General features: G+C 39.7%; 1 protein-coding gene across 6 annotated transcripts in view; it reads left to right on the plus strand.

Moving 5' to 3' along the window:
• The window catches only part of nrxn2b (neurexin 2b), a 967,206-nt gene that overhangs the window by 897,140 nt on the left and 52,349 nt on the right, over positions 1-17,717 (plus strand). For all 6 annotated transcript variants that reach the window (XM_037976383.1, XM_017422076.3, XM_037976382.1 and 3 more), the window contains one exon: positions 3,653-3,824. In XM_037976383.1, coding sequence (XP_037832311.1) covers positions 3,653-3,824 — 172 coding nt within the window. The remainder of the gene's footprint in view (positions 1-3,652; positions 3,825-17,717) is intronic.

A 17,717-nucleotide genomic window follows, 5' to 3' on the forward strand; every position in this document is an offset into this window, starting at 1 on the left:
TGAACTTACTTTGTAAATGATGACATAAACAATTATGTGAACTAAACTACTCTAAATACATGTGAATGTGCTGATTGCACTTAGCTGTACGCAATACAGTTATTTTCATCGTAGAGAAATAAACATTCTTGGCGATGTCTCTGAATGGGCTCGACATGAGACTTGTTTCCCATTGTTCTTCCTTGTGCATTCTTCTTGTTTAAAGTAGTATTAATGCATTGTGCCCTATAATCTGTTGTTCACTCTACAACAATAAGAACTGCCTATTGAGCATGCTCAATTAATACCATAATCAGAGCATCTTTGGCTGAATGCTGCAAACACCTGATACACCACAAAAGAGCAGTTTGAATGCATAGACATTTGGCTGATTATACTGATCATTAACTTAATATACAACCTCTGCACTTATTTACCTAATTAACTTGCTATTTCCACTTCTGTTAACGTTACTGTTTAATTTATTTTTTTTAACTCCTTAATCAGCCATGAATAATGAAAAATTGCTGTAAGCAAAAGCCACACGTTCACCTCTGAATTTCACAGCATATGGAAAGTGGCTAAATAAATGCACATAGCTAATGAGATAATGGAATCAATGAAGTTGTAACTGCACAGGGCAGAGAGCGGTGCTTAAATGTGACCCCGTCTGCAAATAAGCATGACCTATACTGACAGTCAGGAAGTGTTCGTTGTCTGTGGTTTGGGCAGCACAGTCTTCCGGGCTTGTGCTGAGCAAAACAGCATCAGAGGATTTACTGGCAGACAGACAACGTGTCTGCAGTGGTGCTGTCTGCTATGCACTCTGTTTCTCTCCCTCACCTTTGTTCTGTGGCTTTCTGGCAGACTGTAACTCTGTAAATGACTTTGACCTTTCCTAGGACTGAGGACAGGAACCACAGAGGCAGAGGAGAGAGATGGTGGCAGAAAAAGAGTAGAGTAGGCGGATGACTGTAATAAACTCGAAGCAGTGGGCGGCTGTCAACACTAATAGATGGGATCGGAGTGGGGGGAGGGGATGGGGAGGGGGGCACCTGGTTGATGAATACTAAAGGTGCCTGAGTTCTTAGTAAGTTCTCTCTTTTTTACAAGGCTTATGTGAGTGAGGTGCCATGCTCACAAAGAGATCAAACTACAGGAATTTTTGTTTACTGCACACATATACAGTACAGTAACTGTTGAGTTTGGCCATGGGACATTAGGGACCCATCCACCTATTTCTTGTGAATGCATGAAATAAATAGCATTTTAGGAGCCCCTAAATGGTATTTTTCAAAAATGGATTTCAGAGTGCACCAGCCTTGCAGTTTTCTGTGGACACCCAAAATGCAACTTTTTGAAAATAACAATATCATAGGCCCATATATAACCTAACCTACAACCGCAAGCCTGACATATGAAATAATGACAGATTATGTTTATGTTTATTTTGCAGAAGCTAGTTTCTCAACTACAGAAAAAGCTTCATACACTGTATTATGTATTTAAATAAACTAAAAATAATACGTCAGTATGTTCATATATGTAGACTGACACAACTCCTAGTCATCACTCATTGTCCTGCACCTCTGTGGTCTTATAGTTTTAAATAAAACCAAGTAAAAGTTCTATTTTGTTATCAGCCCACTAAAAGAATTCAGTTCTCGCTCTTGTATTTGTCATCCTCGACTTTTTCTGCTTGTTGTTTTTATAGTTCAAACCATAGACTGTATGTTCCTGTCCAATGTGTATGCTTTATGTGTCTGCTTCACATCTTGTTTCCTATTTCTGGTGTATTTTTACAACATCATTAGACTGCCACAAACAGACCTGGCATAGTTACTACAGCGTTTTGGGCTGTTTTTTTTTTTGTTTTTTTTGCATTTCTTTGTGATGAAAAGATTTTTAGAAACAAGGATATTTTTAGGAATGACAGATAAAAAGATTGTTCTGTGACGAAAATCATGCCTGGGTGGTCAAGGCTTAAAAGGGCAACATTTTTATGTGTCTGAGCTTGCTGTGTTTCACTGCTACAGTAGATGACTAAAATGCATCTTTATTTCAATGATGGGTGACTACAATCAGTGGTATCCATCCATATTTTCTTAGACGTCATCCTGTTCAGGGTTGTATGAGGTTCAGTCTCTAACAGTCATCAGGAGGAATGAATCACATTCACAAAGACATAATTAGCTTTATATTTTAAATCTTGTTAGCAATGACAATCAGAATAATTACACCCTCTAAGTAACACATTTGGTTATTAATAGTTAAAACGGAACATAACATTAGTTTCTAATTTTTCATGGTAAAGTGTTAAAAGACCAAAGTGTGGGATGTCTTTGTCTGCAACCCATTGAGAAAATGTTGAGGTATTTTTTGGACGACGCAGTGAAAGCTGGTGTGCTTTTATAAAAACCTTGTTAAAAATGGCAGTGGTTGTAATCCTTGTTTGAAAGACCTTAATGGCTCTGTTAAAACTGTGAATGCCTGAAATGCTGAGATCCTTTTAGAAAAGTGGAGCCACAACACACTGAATGTCCTGGTGTATAAAAAGGTAAATGCACTGCAGTTACACAGCACTTTTTAAAGTCTTGTTAATTCAAAGAACTTTACAGTAAAAGCCATACTCATACACTTGGGGGCTAATTAGGGGCAATGTTAGGGTCTTTATTCCATGTGGACTGGAATGGGACTAGGGCTGCGCAATGTTTTTATCGTTTGCCGCAAAAAGGCGAACGATGGCAATGACTCCTGTGTCTGTATGCGTTTGTATGTGTTTGTCTGTAGTGATTGCAAAATATTTTATGAACTACTGAACTTATTTCAGTAAAACTCCCAGAATCATTGTAATCATTGGAGACAAATACTGTCTGTTATCAACTCATCTCATGACTCACTTGACAGATTTTAGTTAAATCTTTAGAAAATAATCACTGGAAATGCAACTGATATTCTTCTGAGGTTAACCCAAGAAAATGTCTGCCTCAGCTAACTGACCTTAGAAAGCACAAAAATAGGGATAACTCAACCAATTTTACAGATATTGTGCTAAACTATGATATGACAGTAGCTGAGAGTCATCCCAAAAACATACTTTGAGTGCTGCACATTGCACAAGATCTATGTCTTGTGATCTCTGTCTGTTAGTAAAATATCTCATGACCCATTGGATAAACTTCAATGAAACTTATAAAGTTATCATTGGCTCTACATGTACAACCAATCAATTTTTCAATCCAATTCAAGATGGCTGCCAAATCTAAACATTAGCAAACACAAAAATGGCTCTAATGCCGTCAATTTAATAGAAAATCTAATGTGGAGTTAATTGAGAGTAATTTATAACACATAAACAACATGAACAATAACTGAATGGTACTAAATGGTATAAAAAGCTCTGATTGTTGGATGATCTCCTTTCACCTGAGCTACTGCCATCCAAAACGCAATTTATAGGAAAGAGATTTACATAAAAGAATGGGAAGACCTTATTCAAAATGTTAACCATTGTCTATCAAGAATCTAATTTGGCTTTAATAGAATGAACATTTTACTTAATATTTAAAATAATTTACCAATCAGTTTAAGTGACCTTGGGGACCTTCTTGATCCATAACTTTGTATGTTCATACAATATTCTGACAAGATTTCCTGTACTTTCTGTTTGTAGGAACGGGGAAAAGTCGGCGTGATCTTCAACGTGGGAACGGATGACATCACCATTGAGGAGAGTGCGGTGATGGTGAGCGACGGCAAATACCATGTGGTGCGATTCACACGCAGTGGCGGCAACGCCACTCTGCAGGTGGACAACCAGCCAGTCATTGAACGGTTCCCCTCAGGTAGGAACAGATTCCACTCATCCAAAAACTGAGTGTCGAAATAGAACTAAGTACTGGATTTTTCAAGTTGGATAACACAAAGGAGAGAGAGAAAAAATGAGTCACATATTATTCACCTTCCAAAGTGCTACTAAAAGTGATTTAAATTTTGGTTTATTTACTACAATCATAAAACAATCTGCATTACAATCTGTATTATTCTGTTTGATTAAGTCAGGCTTTGGTTCAAAAGGCACGAGGAACCATACATCTTTCCTGAGGCGAGTAATCTCCCCTCTAAGAGCATCAACTCTCTGCAGTTAGTCTACCATTGTAGCCCCTGGCACTGTGAAGCCAGGACTCAGTGCAGGTCAGCTGAATACCAATACGCCAGTGAGGAACAGAGTTCAGAGGGCCGAGGAAGTGGTGTTTATAAGTCATTCCTGGGCTTGACAGTATCCAGATGAGTCACTGCCGGGAGGGTGCAAATTCCCCCCTAAAAAAAATCGTTGTTTAACAATATTCACCCTTTCTTTTTCTGCCTGAAGTTTAAGTCTATTTTCAGTAGTGCAGAAGCTCTCATTTAATTTCTCTCTCCAATGTGTTTCCGCCTTTGTACATGGTTGTTCAAAGGAAAGCGTTTCTTTGTTCCCAACATGAATTTGCATGTGGTAAACACCAGGCTATAATCTGGACCCTGCCTGCATTAATGATGATGTAGAAACTGAACGAGCTGAATGCAAAATGAGCGCTGTCAATATCACTTTCCATCTCCATTGTCTTGAAAGAACTTTCTGCGTAATATCATTGTTTAAATACAGCGGGGAGAGCGCTGCTAATGTGGCCATGATATTTGCTCTTGTTGACATACAGTATAGAGCAAAGAGAAGGTGACATTCTCTTTCACAGCAGTGATCCCATATTTTGTGGCTCAGTTTAGGCATTGAGGGAAGCGTATTCTCTGGCTCATCCATCAGCACAGCGAGGCCAGACTGAGGGGCATGCATCACAGCCAGAGGAGGAAGCGCCCTGTGACAGTTCACTCTTTTCACTTGTTATTATGATGGAAATGGAGCCCTTTTTGCCACAGCGCAAGCCGATTAGAAAATAACAGCCGAGCAGCCTGTTAACACTGGCATGCTAATGTCATCATCCAAAATCTATGCTTTGTTTCATCAAGAGAAATTAATGCACAGCCCATAATGAATTCTTTTTATTCCTCTTCCCTTCTGCCTTCCCCCGCTGTCGTTGTTGTCCTCATCAAACGATTCTTCCTATTTTCCTCCACCGATCTCGAAACGAAGAGCGCTGTTTTGTTGTTGTTAGTTTTTATCTGATGAGTCTCGTGTTTATCTGTGGTGTGTGTGTGTGTGGGGGGGTGGTGGTGGTGGTGAAGTTTTAGGAAGTTATAAGGACTAAAGGGAAGGAAATGGAGGCGCTTTGATTCATTTATGTGAACTATTTTTGGTGCACTTGCTTTGAAGGTTCCAGTCGTCGGTGTCTGACTGGGCGGCGTCCTGGGGAAAACAGATATGTTGCACATTAAGAAAGCAAAACCTTGGCTGAGGCTGAGGCACAACAGGGTGGAGAAGTGTGTGTGGGGACTAGAGAGAGAGTGAGAGAGGAAGAGTGTAAGAGTGGGGATTGCAACTTCCTGGCACTTGAGGTGTGCAGGATAAAAAAGTAGTGTTTTTTTTTTGTTTTTTTTTGTAAGCAAAACAAAAAGAAACAGAGCTCTGTTGTTTCTGTGACCCAGACTGGAGAATTAGATGTCTTCTTGTTCTCTAAATAGGAAAAGAAATATTCCCTGCTCACACTTTGTAAATCTGCTTAGACCTACTTTTTGTGTTTTCGATACAGTATTATTGCCGTGTTGTCTCAGCTCAGCTTTGAAACCATCTTAGGGTCTCCCTGGAGACAGATTTTTAAAATGCCTCAGGATTCCTTGAAGAAATGCATATCATTCAGACTAAGATCATCTTGTGTTGAGAAATAAAGGAGTTGTAGCTGTTTTGCTCAAACCTTAAAAAGAATGGGGTACGCAGTATCATCAGATTATGTGTTGTAAATGACTCTCAGCTACTGCTGCATCATTTTCAAGCTCAATATCTGTTGAACTGACTGAATTATAGCCATTTTTGTGCTTTTGAAGGTGATCTCATTTTGGTGGCCATCTTGAGTTAGGTTATCTCCAAAAGTTAATCAGTTCTGTAGGTGCATCCAATATTTATTTTGTGGAAGCTATATTATAATCCGTCTTGTAATTCATGAGATATTTTGCTAACAGGCAGACAAACAAACACACACAGGCAGGAGCAAAAACATTATTGTCTGTGTTCATGTTTCAACAGTGAGGAAGTAAAAAAAACTGTTCAGGTTTGTTTATAAAAGTACCTCCAATTGGGCATTCAGTTAGGTGTAACAGCTACCAGATTTGTCTAATCTCTTGAACAAAATCAGGAAATGCAGTTTCCTGTGTAATCTCCTTCCCCAAAGGGATTGTTGTGACCTACATGCGACTGTCCAGTTAGTTTTCAGGCTTTTTGGTACTCCATACATAGTGATTCTCGCCTCCAAAAGCACAGTTTGAGCAAAATAAAAGTTCCTAGAGGATGTGAGGACAAAGGTAAGGGATGTAGAGATAAAAATAAAATAAAATAAAATCTAAACTTCACATAAAACAACCAAAAATTGTATTTCCTTTGCAAATGTGTGTTTATGGAGACTACAACCAAGGCCTGAACAGTTAATGCCTGTTAGAGTCGAAAGCATTTGCACGGTTTTACTCACAAGGCCTCGATTAACGTCCCGACTCGCCAGCAGCAGCCGGTCGTGAGCGGATGATTTGGAAAGACAAGATGTTGACAGCAAACACGGTCGTCACGGGTCAGGCCCATTCAGCGGCCCAGCAACACATCTTCTGATGTCCCACGAAGTGATGTTTGTCGTCCTGAGGGAGTCTGGGTCTGCAGATGTTTTGGTCCGTGTCTGATTCTACGTGTGACAGTGCGCGCGTCTGTCTGCGTACATTGCTTCCGTATCGTGTTTTTCTGGGCCTTCTGTGTTTGTGCGCACATGCATGCACGCACTTGACAGACAAAGAGCAGACAAAAAGTGTCAGAAGGGTGCCGGGCCGGCTAATTCCATATGTCAGGTGTCCCCGGTGGGTGCTGCAGCAACAGTTTTCGCCCCGCCCCATCTCTCATGTTCCAAAAATGGGAGACTGGCTCAATAAATCCAGCCTCGCATCACCCTGAGCACCGCCGACCGGCCGCAGATAAACAGGCCGATGCCATATAATGCTATAATGGTGCAATTTCCAACCCAATTTTCCCTTATTCTTCAAGAACAGTCCTCTCCGGCGGATCGAAGAGAGCACGTTATTTTCAGATACACAACTTAACTACGACATAACAGCTCGGTCAATGTTCTAAAACAGAATGTTTTTGTACAGAAGAGGCCGTCTTTTTCTTATCTTTCAAAACAACATCCTTTTCCTTTTGGAGGAGTGAGGTGACATTTATTCCACAAAAGATAGTTTTAAAGGTATGACAAGTTGCTGTGGTTTGGAAACTAGAAGAAAATAGAACTCTGAGTTACATCTTTTGGGCTCTCAGCTTTTATTTCTCACCATAGCTTGAAAATCTTGAATCTATTTACTGATTTGGTTTAGCTAATAGAATTCACTCTAATGGCTAAGCGTAAATAAGATGTAATTTGTTAAGTAACAATAACGCCAGAGTTAAATTTGATGAATTCCTGTCACTTACTTCCCACACTGTTGAACTGCACTTATGTGCTTGTTTTCACTTGTGGTCAAAGTAGCTTTAAGTATTTACATCATCATTTAATGCTAACAAGTAGTTTAGCAGACAGAGACATATATTGTGGAGAAACACATGGAGGAGTTTTTCACACATCGGTCGTGCCTTCTTGCTGTTAAAATAAAATCCATCCTTGTGAGGCCATCGCTGTCGTTCTTTGGTAATTTCCACAGCCCAAACAGAAGCAGCTCAGCGGTGAGTGGATTTCACACAGTCAGCTGGGTGAAAACAGTGTTGTTGGTATGAAAACTTAGAACTAGAACAGCAAAACATATTGATCTATGCATGAAATTTGAAAGAGAAATAATTTGTGTGTCTACTTTTTAAGCACTACGTTGCTTTGATTTAAAGAGAAATTCTGGCTTTTTTACAATTAGGTTCTGTCTAAAAAGCTATGAACAATTAATATTATACTTGTGTAAATACTGATTCAGCATTCACATTATTGTTTTACTTTTATCCATCCATCCATCCATCTCTTCCGCTTATCCGGGGTCTGGTTGCGGGGGCAGCAGCCTAAGCAGAGAGACCCAGACTTCCCTCTCCCCAGCCACTTGGGCCAGCTCCTCCGGGGGAATCCCAAGGCGTTCCCAGGCCAGCCGAGAAACATAGTCCCTCCAGCGTGTCCTGGGTCTTCCTCTGGGCCTCCTCCCAGTGGGACGTGCCAAGAACACCTCACCAGGGAGGCGTCCAGAAGGCATCCTCACCAGATGCCCGAGCCACCTCAACTGGCTCCTCTCGGCGTGGAGGAGCAGCGGCTCTACTCTGAGTCCCTCCCGGATGACCGAGCTTCTCACCCTATCACTAAGGGAGAGCCCAGACACCCTGAGGAGAAAACTCATTTCAGCCGCTTGTATTCGCGATCTCGTTCTTTCGGTCACTACCCAAAGCTCGTGACCATAGATGAGGGTAGGAACGTAGATCGACCGGTAAAGTTTTACTTTTATTCACGTATATTTTTTGCAATCTATTACCTTCGGCATAGTTTATGCTATTTTAGCCACTTATATACCAAAACGTTCAGCTCATTCATGAGATGGGTGTTATGATTTTTTTCCCTATAAAAATACATTGAGAGCCCTTCAATTCCTAAAAAACATTGATCTCTTTGAAATCTGCTTCATTATAGTTTCAGACAATCTTTTGCTACTTTTAGCTACTGCTTTGCCAGATTTAGCTCTGAGCTAGCATTTTGCTACAGGCTTTTAACTAGTCTTTTGCTACTTTAACTTTATCTTAGCCTTTTGTTGTGTATGGCTGTTAGGTAGTGTTTTGCTCCCTAAGCTAAAAACTTCTTTTAGCATTCAGGGTCTCAGGTTTTTCAGCAAATTACCTCAAAGTCGTTCAGCAGTCATATTAGTTATGTGTGAGTAAATGCACACTGTTTTCACAGAAAAGGCCTTTTCTCTAGTTGTAAATTGCTGTTTTGAAAGACCTCAGTTTGGAGAAAAACAGCTTAATTCTGATTAGACTGATGATCTAACAAGTGACCAAAGTGGATTGCTGCCATCTAAACTACAGTTTAAAGACTTTTATAGTGGTTCTTGTAAAGACTTTCTTTTACAATTGTACACTGCCATCAGTTTCCCATTACATAGTTATATCCAAAGAATCTTGAGGTCAATTGCAAGCTCAAATAGCAATGTAAGCAGCTAGCTGTAGCACTTCTAATGCAGCTTGGGTCCGTTGTGGCTGTAATTTTATAATATTTCTGCCCAAGTATTCACAGAAGAATTCAATCAATGCAAAACGAATAATAGTTTTTATGAAACACTACAAAATTTAGAGGCTTAGAGTTGTCTAAATCTCCAGAGAGCCTATGTCCTTATATGAGGATGGGCTTGTCTGAATCATAACATCTTATTCTGTTAAACTTATATGCTTTCTTTATTGAGGACACTTGAGGTTAAGCTCTCAGAGGGTTAAGAAAGCAGCAATCCACTTTTGTTTTGACTGTGTTCAGACTAGCCATTAGCTTGTCAATCCGGTCAGAATTAAACTTTATTTCTTAAAACTGAGGTCCTTCAATGAGCTATCTACAACAGGTAAGATATTTATTGTTCATGATCTTTCCACAGAACTCCACTTCAAAATGTTTTCAATATCCTTTTAATTACTTGATGAAGCATCAATAACAGGCTTTTTTGCCACTCAGTTGCTCATGTAAGTATTTAATAATATCATGGTTAGTGCACAACTACTATTGCAGGGGAGGCGATGTTCTCTCATTTTTCCCCTCAGTTTTCTGTAACTAGTAGTATACCCACTCCTTTATATTAACATAAATCGAATTAAGCAGAGCTGATGCATAAAAACCTATCAGATTAATTTTTCAGAGCTGTTCTGTCGGGGCTCTGGCTGTTCATGGCGTTCACACATTCAGAGGGGAGGTCAGCTTTAGCGAGGAGGAGCCTGCTACAGCATTAATCCCCCTCTTACAAGAAGCCAGCTGCCCTTTCAGAAGCTGCTCCAGAAACAGAGCAAGAGCCAGAGAGAAAACCAGGGGAGAAAATGTTTGAATGAGACGCGTGGTTTTGTATGGGTGAATGTATAGGTAAAATTGTATACACTATATTAAGAGTTGTGTAAAAGGTTTGATCCAACCCTCGTTTCTTTAAAATTTGCTTCCAAGGAGCCCTACCTTCTTGTAATGTTTAAGGTGGTCATGAGCCACGATTTCATAATTTTTTAAAGGGTCTTTCAATAATTTTGTTTGTGCATTTGCTGTTTTTGGGTTTGTTTGTTTGTTTTTAACTGATTCTAAAAGAGTTATTGTACCTGGCCCTTTCCAGTGCAATTACTTTCTTTTTTTAACCACCTCACACTTACGTATGACTCATTCGAGCATAGAAGGCATCTTAACAAAAGGATTAGGCGGTTATGTCAGCACATAAAACAACTTAGCCAAAACAGTTTTATTAAGTCTTTAGGCACTTTGTCATAAATGTTCTGTAACAAAAACACATCACGTGTTGTTTGTTAATGGTGTTTTCAAATCATGCCAAAAAAAACAGTGTAACAAGACTAAAGTTGGATTTTTGTGCCAACAAAGTCGTTCTCAATGAGTTATTAGCCGAAAGGTTGGTATTTCTCAGCAATATGTGTAGTGCATCAATAAAAAAAAGTAGTAAAGTTGACAAGTGGAGGGATAAAATAAATGGCAAGCCTAAAGAGCTGTTTATGATAGAACAGTATTTAAACATTATGTTTTTGAGGCCACCTCTACACTGGATGATGACTCCACAACCAACTAGAACATGTCTAGATGGCAACAAATTTCAGAATCCTTCAGTGTGAAGACCATCGTGTCTGTACTCTAATCTTAGTACTCAATAAATAGGTTTTACCTTATATTTTTCACACATTTGAGATGTTCGCTGGCACTTTCATCATGCTCCATGTGCCCATCTTGGCATGACTGTCTTGGACAGTGTCTGGATGCAGCTTTGCACTAAAATATTACATCATGCTAGTCTGACACTACATCTGTGAGTATCAGGTCTGCACTTGATTGTTTTCATGATCTTGTCATGATCCCAGTCATAGTCTAAATATAAGAGTATATTGTAACCATTCCTGCTTCAAATTATTGACAAAAATGCCACACCAAGGACACTCCACTATATTCATGGTATTGGCATGGTAATTTGTGAAAGACACTGGAGGCTTTGTCATGATTTGTAAGCCATTTAAGCTAGTGAAGTTAGAAAGCTTGTCTATATTTATGGCAGTATAAAGGCAGGAATGTGCAACATGATCTGGGAAGGATTTGATTTACAAAAGTGTCATAAATTAGACATGATAAAGATCCCAAACACACTATCAATGCCAGGAAAAGCAAATCTAGATAGAAAAACACACATTGGAATACTGTTCGTCATGGATTGGCATCTTCAGAGCCCGGACCTCAACATCATTGAAGCGGTAGGGGATCATCTTGACAGAGAACAGGACAAAAGGCAGCCAACAGCCAAAAAAGAGCTTTGACATTTCTTTCAAGGGACTTGAAGACTTACCTAAAGAAATGAGAGGAAAGCTTGCACAAGAGAATTCAGGCTGTGTTGAAGAATAAAATAAGGTCAGACCAAATACTGACATTCCTGACTTCAAAGCTCACTAGAATAGTTCAAATTTCTTCAATTTCCACTGTTTTCAAGTTTCAATAAATTACTGCTCCTTTTCCCCATTTTTCTTGTGAAATGTTAAAAACCGAAGGGCAATTTTAGATTTTTTTCACAATAGGACTGTTTGTGTTTGGATCCATTCATGTCTACCTGACTGTCTCTGCGTCATCTCACCCTTCCTTCATGTCAACATCATCACTATTGTTGTCTCTCCGCATTAACTCTCTTTCTGATTATAGTGATCCGTCACGGTAAATTATAAGAGCTTGTGGAAAGAGCCGTCCTTTTCTTGTGCGTTTATGCCGTACTTGGCATTTACACTGCACCACAGTGCCCAGGAGCTTTGGATAATCACACTTTTTACAACAGTAGTTATGCCGTCACTATCACAGCATATCGACTGTGATTACCATATTTTGCTGCCACCATTATGACCAAGCAGAGAGCGCAGTGTGTGCTCTTTCTTCCATACTTATTAGTCCTTACACACTTGTTTCTCTTTTACAAGTGGCAGATCTACTGTGAAGCTATCACTTTAGTTTCTGGCTGTTGATTAGAAATTCAATGAGAAAGTGGCTTGGAAGGGGAGGGGTTAACGTACAAATGGAAGGGACAATGACAGGCAGGAAAGGGGGATTAGAGGAGTAATAGTCTACAGTGATGGACTGATGGAGTCAAAGAGAAGTAGCTGTTTTCTGAAACTGTAGAAAGTCTCTGATAGACGAGGTCTTGCATTTAGTAAAACATGCACAAATGCACAGACATGAAACAATTTTCCTAAGTAGACCAGGACACCACTTAGCCCTGATCATAAATCAAGAGCAGAAAAAGTGAGAGCAAAGACAGAGCTATTGTCATTCTGTGTCTTCCTTCTGTAGGGCATTTAAAAGATCTGTTCAGTGTGAAGGCTGGACATTAGAGACAGGAAACGAAGAAGAAGAGATTTGTGAATTCACAGAAGAAGAAAGGAGGACACTTTACAGCAGCGAGGTCACCTTCGGCTCTTCCGACTGAGCCGTTAAGATGCTCCTACTACACAGATAAATGGTATAGGAAAAAGGGGGTCAACAAAGCTCTTGGCTGAGCTCTTTTTCTCCATCCTTCCCTCTTTTTATTATTGCTTATGTGCCTCCGCCATTTCTCAGCATCCATCTTTGTCTTTACAGGCTGCACCCTCTCAGAGACAGAACACCAAGCGTGAATAAACACAACAGATAAAGAGACCCTTTGAGGAGGGGAGATTGAAGCAGCCGAGAAGATCTGCTTCCCTCTTTCCTGTTGGCAAAACCAATATGAGAGCACTCTGGGGAAAAAAAAGAGTCAGAGTAGCTAAAAGCAAAGGAGAGCAAACAGATTAGGATAGGAGAGGGGTGCACTCTGCGCAAAACATCACAGACAGACAAATGGCTAGAGGCAGGGGGGGACTTTAGCTGAATGTGGACTAGATTTCACTTCACTACCTTGAGCCTCCCAACAAGAAGCACCGGAGCAGTCTTGCGTGGCTTTAATGGTCCATTGGTGCGGAAGATGATGGATCAGCGCGTAGGGTGAAACTCATGTCAGCATTGGCAGGAAACTATCTTTACTATTATGCTTCTCAAGAGGAGCACCCCTTCATTTTTCAGTTGTTGAAACCTTATTGTTCAATAGTTGTAGGGTAAATACATTACGCTCTGCTGAAGCAGCCCCTAGTGTTAGGATCTGAGCACAACCCTTCCCCACAGTTTAGAGCTAAAAAAGGAAAAATACACACCAGTAATAAGACTATTAGAAATTCACCTTAGCTCAGTTTTTTGCTTGTCACTTCAAGGTTCTCAATTAGACACAGACCTTGACATCACATGAATAAAACTGAAAGATAAAAGTATAAAAGGGATTGATTTACAAATTTGCACTAGATACATATCATGAAATGAGTCATGAATGAATACTTCAATTGATGTTTAATAAGTCAAATTTTATGGTAAAAATGTGATTAAATTGCTGACCCATAAAACTGACATCCAGGTTCAGGTGTAGCGTCATGTAGTACTATTGAAAAGCAAAATGATTATTTTTAGTTTTTGTCTTATGAAAACTTAAAAAGCACAAAACAGAAATAAATAAAAAATGTCATTTTTTTCTTTTAGCACATCAAACATTTAGAGGTCCTGCAATTATTTGTGGCTTTCAACAAAAATGAACACTCCTTACAGTTTCTTTCTTCCTGTGCTTTCATGAGTGCAGAGACTGTAGGTTTGTTTAGTCACAACACGAAGACAGAAAGCGTAATAATCCCAAATCAATCCTCAAGTCATCATAGCAACCAAGGTTCCAGTTTGTGTTTGAAAGCAACAGTGAGAATTCTTTTTGTCCACTTAGAAAGCAAATGTTTTTGTTGAAGTTATGGGAATATTAAACCAGACGTGATCGTTGTGTGCTGCTACAACAGTGTGCAGCAGACTCCATGTGGGTTTATTCAGCACCATAGGAAAGTAATTAAGTTCTGGAATCAAATCTAACTTTAAAGTTAGATTAAAAACAGGTTTAACTCCAATATTTTTGCTTGGCAGCTTCTGTGAAGGCTGTAGGATATGCAAACTCTTGTACTTCTGGGATATACAGATGTGAAATGAGACATGAGTGACACTTGATGTAATTTTAGACTGTTGGTTTTTATTATATTTTACTCAGGAAAGTACAGCACAAAAAATAAGTCAGAGAGAGGGATCTGAAGCTTAGTTTCATCCAGCTTAGTCACTTGTCACTGATGACATTTTTGCTGGTTCTTATTGGGCCTCTGGTGCTCTGTGACTCCATCTGATTGGATCTTGCACAGTTGGAAGGTATCTCAAATTATTGGCCTGTGGCTATGAGATGATGGAGAGTGAGCGAGAACAGAGAAATAGTCAAGGAAGTAATGAAGAGGAGAGGGAGAGAGAGAGAGACCGAAGAGACAGCTAAGTAGTGCAGATCGGAAGAGGGAAAAGATTGCTTTGGGTAATTAGAGAAGTGACAACTTTGATTTCCACAAGTTTTTCTCTGTTTCCTTTTTTTGAAGGGTGGGTAGACGTGGGTCGTCCTTTGGCTGACTCTGACTGCCACTCTTACACAAATCTAGAGATGAAAGGTGTTGAGTGGTAGAAACAAAAATGATCCGTTGGACGATAACTGCAGCTCAAATGATAAATGAGCAACCAGTTGAAATGGTGACAATCCTGGATAAAATGCAGGCAAAGACGAGTGGTTAGGGTTGTATTTACAGTGAACAAATGAGTTTGGTAGATAAGTAAATCGCTCTCCATTCTGTTGTGCTTCACAGAAACTCAACTTAGCAGCAATTTTTTTTCAGGGGGAAGATATCTAAAATACTTTGTTGTGTAAGCTCCATTCGTCTCTCATCTAAAATGAAATAATGAAAAGAAAACTCAGGTTAGCTTGACAGAGAGAGGTTTCTGGAGGGTGAAAAGGGATCGGCATGGCCGCGGGCCAATCGTCTCCAGTGTAATCTCTATTCTTCTGAATGGATTTCCAATGTGGGTGTCCTGTACAAGGGCATCTGACTGCCTGCAGAGGAACATGATATACGGTTAGCTTCTCAGAGAGTTCACACATACACACATGTTCAAATGTAGTCACACAAACAGACACGTGCCCCAATTAAGAATGGGTATTTCAAGCAAAAATACTATTTAGTTTTTTTTTTCAGTATTTATTTGAAAAATCATTCTCACACATACATTACGCTCACACAGAGAGAAAATGACTGAATGACAACCATTGACGCTGTTCTAAATGTGTTTGTTTCAACATTTGCTCCTACAATGCTAATTATTTTAGCTCTGAAGGTGTCAGTCATTGTAACATCATTGTAAGCACAGAGAAATTATAACCATATCTAAGAGAAGACAATCTTAATATGAACATTAGTTTATCTTGTTCATGTCAATGAAAGCTAATGAAGCAACTGTTTTAGGATTTTAGGTGTTTGACAGTTTTCTATTTTTGTGTATAAAAAATGCTTGTGCCCACATGGTCGAGATTGGTGAACATCGACTACTTAAGGTAGTCACTCACCGGCCTGCGAAAGTTGGAGAGTAAGTGTTGACCTAAAATTGCAAGAAAATAGGCTCATTTTCAGTTGCCGCCTTACTGAAACCAGGAAGTCAAGTGGCCACATTTTGCCAACTTTTGAAAATCATGGCCTACATTTGTGTGCATCGCTTGCAAAACCATATTCTTGGCCTTGGGCATTATTTCATTGCCCAACTTTGGTCATACACACCTCAGCAACCACCCCTACATTCATGATTAAGACTCCTGGAGTACACATTTAAAAGGAAAATTAGCAGATTTGGACCAGTTTTTTATTAGTTATTATTTATAATCGGCCTAATTTTAAAACCTTGATATTAAACTGCCTCTGATGTTTTATGACATTAGAGAGCTCCATGCAGGTTTCAGAATACAGAGCTAAAATTTACAGAAACTAAAGTGAGATGGGTCCGTGATAACTTTGCAGCTATTTTGAGAAATTTTGACCTTCAAAATTTAACCCTCCTATGGCCTTTGGGTCAAATGAACCCAAAGTTACAAGGGCTCCTCTTCCTCTCTTCAGTTACGAGGGCTTCAGGAGGGTTAAGTGACAAGACTGCAAGTCTCTGTGACTCACGTGGGAAAATTCAAAACCCAGGCGAACAGTTCAAGACATTTTGGAGACTCCCTCATGAATGCAGTTCGGCTGCTAGTCACCAACATTAGCAACCCAGTGAGAAACTGGTTTTACCACAAGTTCTTATACTGAAAACACATTATTTGATGAAACACAGGCTACAGGAACATACACATATGTTGCTGATAATTCTGCTAGCTAAGGATAATTATATTACATTATTTTCCACCATTTTAATAAATCATTGTGGTAGAGTGGGAACATTTTCTGGGAGTAAAGTTGCAGCTCACCGGTAGCCATAGATTCCACTTTGTAATCCAAATAAAAACACTGAATGATGGCAGATACAGAATCACTTTGAGTTGTTTTTGAGCAAGTGTTGTGTTAAATCTGCTTTCAGCATAAATATCTGCTGAGCATATATGCTGAAGGTGCTGAAAGCTGTTGAATGTACCTTTAAACTAACTAGAAGCATTGAGCAGGTGGACCGATGCTTTCAGCAGCCTCAGCTCCATCGGCTTATACACTATCTATGCTCACCACATGAACATTAGCATAGTAACGCAAACGTTGTTTGGGTGAGAACAACAATGAACTAATCAAACTGCGTAGAGGTTTCATATTAGATACTGTAGCGTTTAATTCACACCAGTGTGACGCTTTTAATAAGCCTGAAAAATTATAAGAAACAGGCACTAGTTTAGCTAGCCATTAGCGTTGCCTAGACAAAGACCTTTGTCCTTTTCTTCATGCTCCCTGCTCTATGACTGATGTCCAGCTGATAAGGTACTAAGTATTAATACTTATTAGACAAAATATCACTTCAAAAATCGACCAGACTATCCCCTCAAGGCCAGTAAATGGGCTGCTTCTATAGCACGTCCACCTTACCTGGTTGAAGACCTTTAAAACTATTGACATGAACATCTCAGCAAATGTGAGTCGGGAAAAAAAGAGCATACACACAATATACACAAAATAAGTAGAGTGCACCTCCACTGAAACACGAGAACTTGAGGAAACCACTGGAGTCGATTAGTGCAGGTTGAAGAATAAAATGAAAAAATATATGCCTCAACACCACAGAGCCACTGGCTAATTTACTACTTTATTTCTCTCTCTTGTAAATCAGATTTTCCTGAGTGCCAGGTCTAATAGGACTGTTTCATATTGAGCAAAGCCAATAGTCTTGGGAATGAAGTGAGTGTGAATGCCAGGGGAGGGAGGGAGAGGAGAAGGGCCCAGCTGTTTAATCTACCACCTCCTCCTCGTACACCCCCCACCCCCCACCCCCACCCCCATTCTCATGCAGAGC

The sequence above is a fragment of the Kryptolebias marmoratus genome, linkage group LG7 (genome assembly GCF_001649575.2).
Source record: "Kryptolebias marmoratus isolate JLee-2015 linkage group LG7, ASM164957v2, whole genome shotgun sequence".
NCBI lineage: Eukaryota > Metazoa > Chordata > Actinopteri > Cyprinodontiformes > Rivulidae > Kryptolebias > Kryptolebias marmoratus.